This window comes from Hylaeus anthracinus, unplaced genomic scaffold (assembly GCF_026225885.1).
Source record: "Hylaeus anthracinus isolate JK02 unplaced genomic scaffold, UHH_iyHylAnth1.0_haploid 11978, whole genome shotgun sequence".
Taxonomy (NCBI): Eukaryota; Metazoa; Arthropoda; class Insecta; order Hymenoptera; family Colletidae; genus Hylaeus; species Hylaeus anthracinus.
In genome coordinates, this window is record NW_026534326.1 from 2,063,804 (window position 1) to 2,065,485 (window position 1,682).

Genomic DNA, 1,682 nt, shown 5'->3' on the forward strand with positions numbered 1-1,682 from the left:
TCTTGAAGAACTTGAAAGCTTTCTAGAGTGAAGTAGTTACAGAAACTTGATTCTCAAAGAACTTGAAAGCATTCTAGAGTGGAGTAGTCCCAGAAACTTGATTCTTGAACAACTCGAAAGGATTCTAGAGTGGAGTAGTCCCAGAAACTTGATTCTTGTACAATTCTAAAGGGTTCTAAAGTGAAGTAGTTCCAGAAACTTGATTCTCAAAGAACTCGAAAGGATTCTAAAGTGAAGTAATCCCAGAAACTTGTTTCTTGAACAACTCGAAAGGATTCTAGAGTGAAGTAGTCCCAGAAACTTGATTCTTGAACAACTCGAAAGGGTCCTAGAGTAGAGTAGTCCCAGAAACTTGATTGTCAAACAACTCGAAAGGGTCCTAGAATAGAGTAGTCCCAGAAACTTGATTGTCAAACAACTCTAAAGGGTTCTAGAGTAGTTTTAGAGTGGCCATTGCTTAAAAATACAATGAAAACTTGTAGAAGTTGAAGGTTACAAAGTCAAATCTTAATTAGGTAATTTGTGAAGAGTGTATGGGTGGTTGGTAAAGTGTTAAAAGGAACCCTGTAGCCGTCGCGCGTGAGATCTGTAAAAATTGTACACGGTGTCCATGAAGAGCGAAGCTAGCGTGACGCATGTGTGTCTGGGCGAATGTATGGGCGTATGGAAGCACTAAGTAGTTGAACTTTTACACATCGTTATATCTTTATGCGTATTACACCGTTTCTTTGTTTTTTTGTTTGTCTTCTTCCTTTGTTTTCAATGATCAACGTTCCTTTTCGCTCCTTCGGCCACACTCGTCTACGCTGAAACGGCTTCTCCTCCACTCCTCTGTGAATCCACCGTTCCATCGAGACACATCCATTGCCCCCATCATTACCCAAGCAGCAATAGAACGAATGTAAAGTCGGGAGTGTCCGCCCTGTCTTCCACCAGTACTGCGTTTGGAACAGCAGCCAGTAATAACCGCCTCGACCATCCCGAAAACGGACACATCGACGAAGTGATGCGGCAACGGGCCCTCGCGGAAGAGGAGGCCGCCATGAACCAGTACAAGGTACCCCGCATCTTCCTGGATCAACGTTACCGAGTTAACGCGTTAAACTCCACGCATATTCTGTACCAAGCGTTACCAAATTAACGCGTTAAACTACACGTATATTCTTGTACCAAGCGTTACCGAATTAACGCGTTAAACTCCACGCATATTCTTGTACCAAGTGTTAAGGAGTTAACGCGTTAAACTCCACGCATATTCTGTACCAAGCGTTACTAAGTTGACGCGTTAAACTCCACGCATATTCTGTACCAAGCGTTAGGGAGTTGACGCGTTAGACTCCACACATATTGTACCAAGCGTTAGGGAGTTGACGCGTTAAACTCCACGCACATTCTTGTACCAAGCGTTACCAAATTAACGCGTGAAACTCCACGCATATTCTGTACCAAGTGTTAAGGAGTTAACGCGTTAAACTCCACGCATATTCTGTACCAAGCGTTAGAGAGTTGACGCGTTAAACTCCATGTATATTCTGTACCAAGCGTTAAAGAGTTGACGCGTTAAACTCCACGCATATTCTGTACCAAGCGTTACTAAGTTAACGCGTTAAACTCTACGCATATTCTGTACCAAGTGTTAGGGAGTTGACGCGTTAGACTCCACACATCTTGTACCAAGCGTT

The 1,682-nt window shown here is 43.3% G+C and overlaps 1 protein-coding gene across 24 annotated transcripts in view; it reads left to right on the forward strand.

Moving 5' to 3' along the window:
• The window catches only part of LOC128896683 (phosphatidylinositol-binding clathrin assembly protein LAP), a 36,141-nt gene that overhangs the window by 21,505 nt on the left and 12,954 nt on the right, over positions 1-1,682 (forward strand). For 23 of the 24 annotated variants that reach the window (XM_054160062.1, XM_054160073.1, XM_054160069.1 and 20 more), the window contains one exon: positions 889-1,057. In XM_054160062.1, the coding sequence (XP_054016037.1) occupies positions 889-1,057 (169 nt within the window). The remainder of the gene's footprint in view (positions 1-888; positions 1,058-1,682) is intronic. The other variant, XM_054160066.1, reaches the window with a different exon arrangement.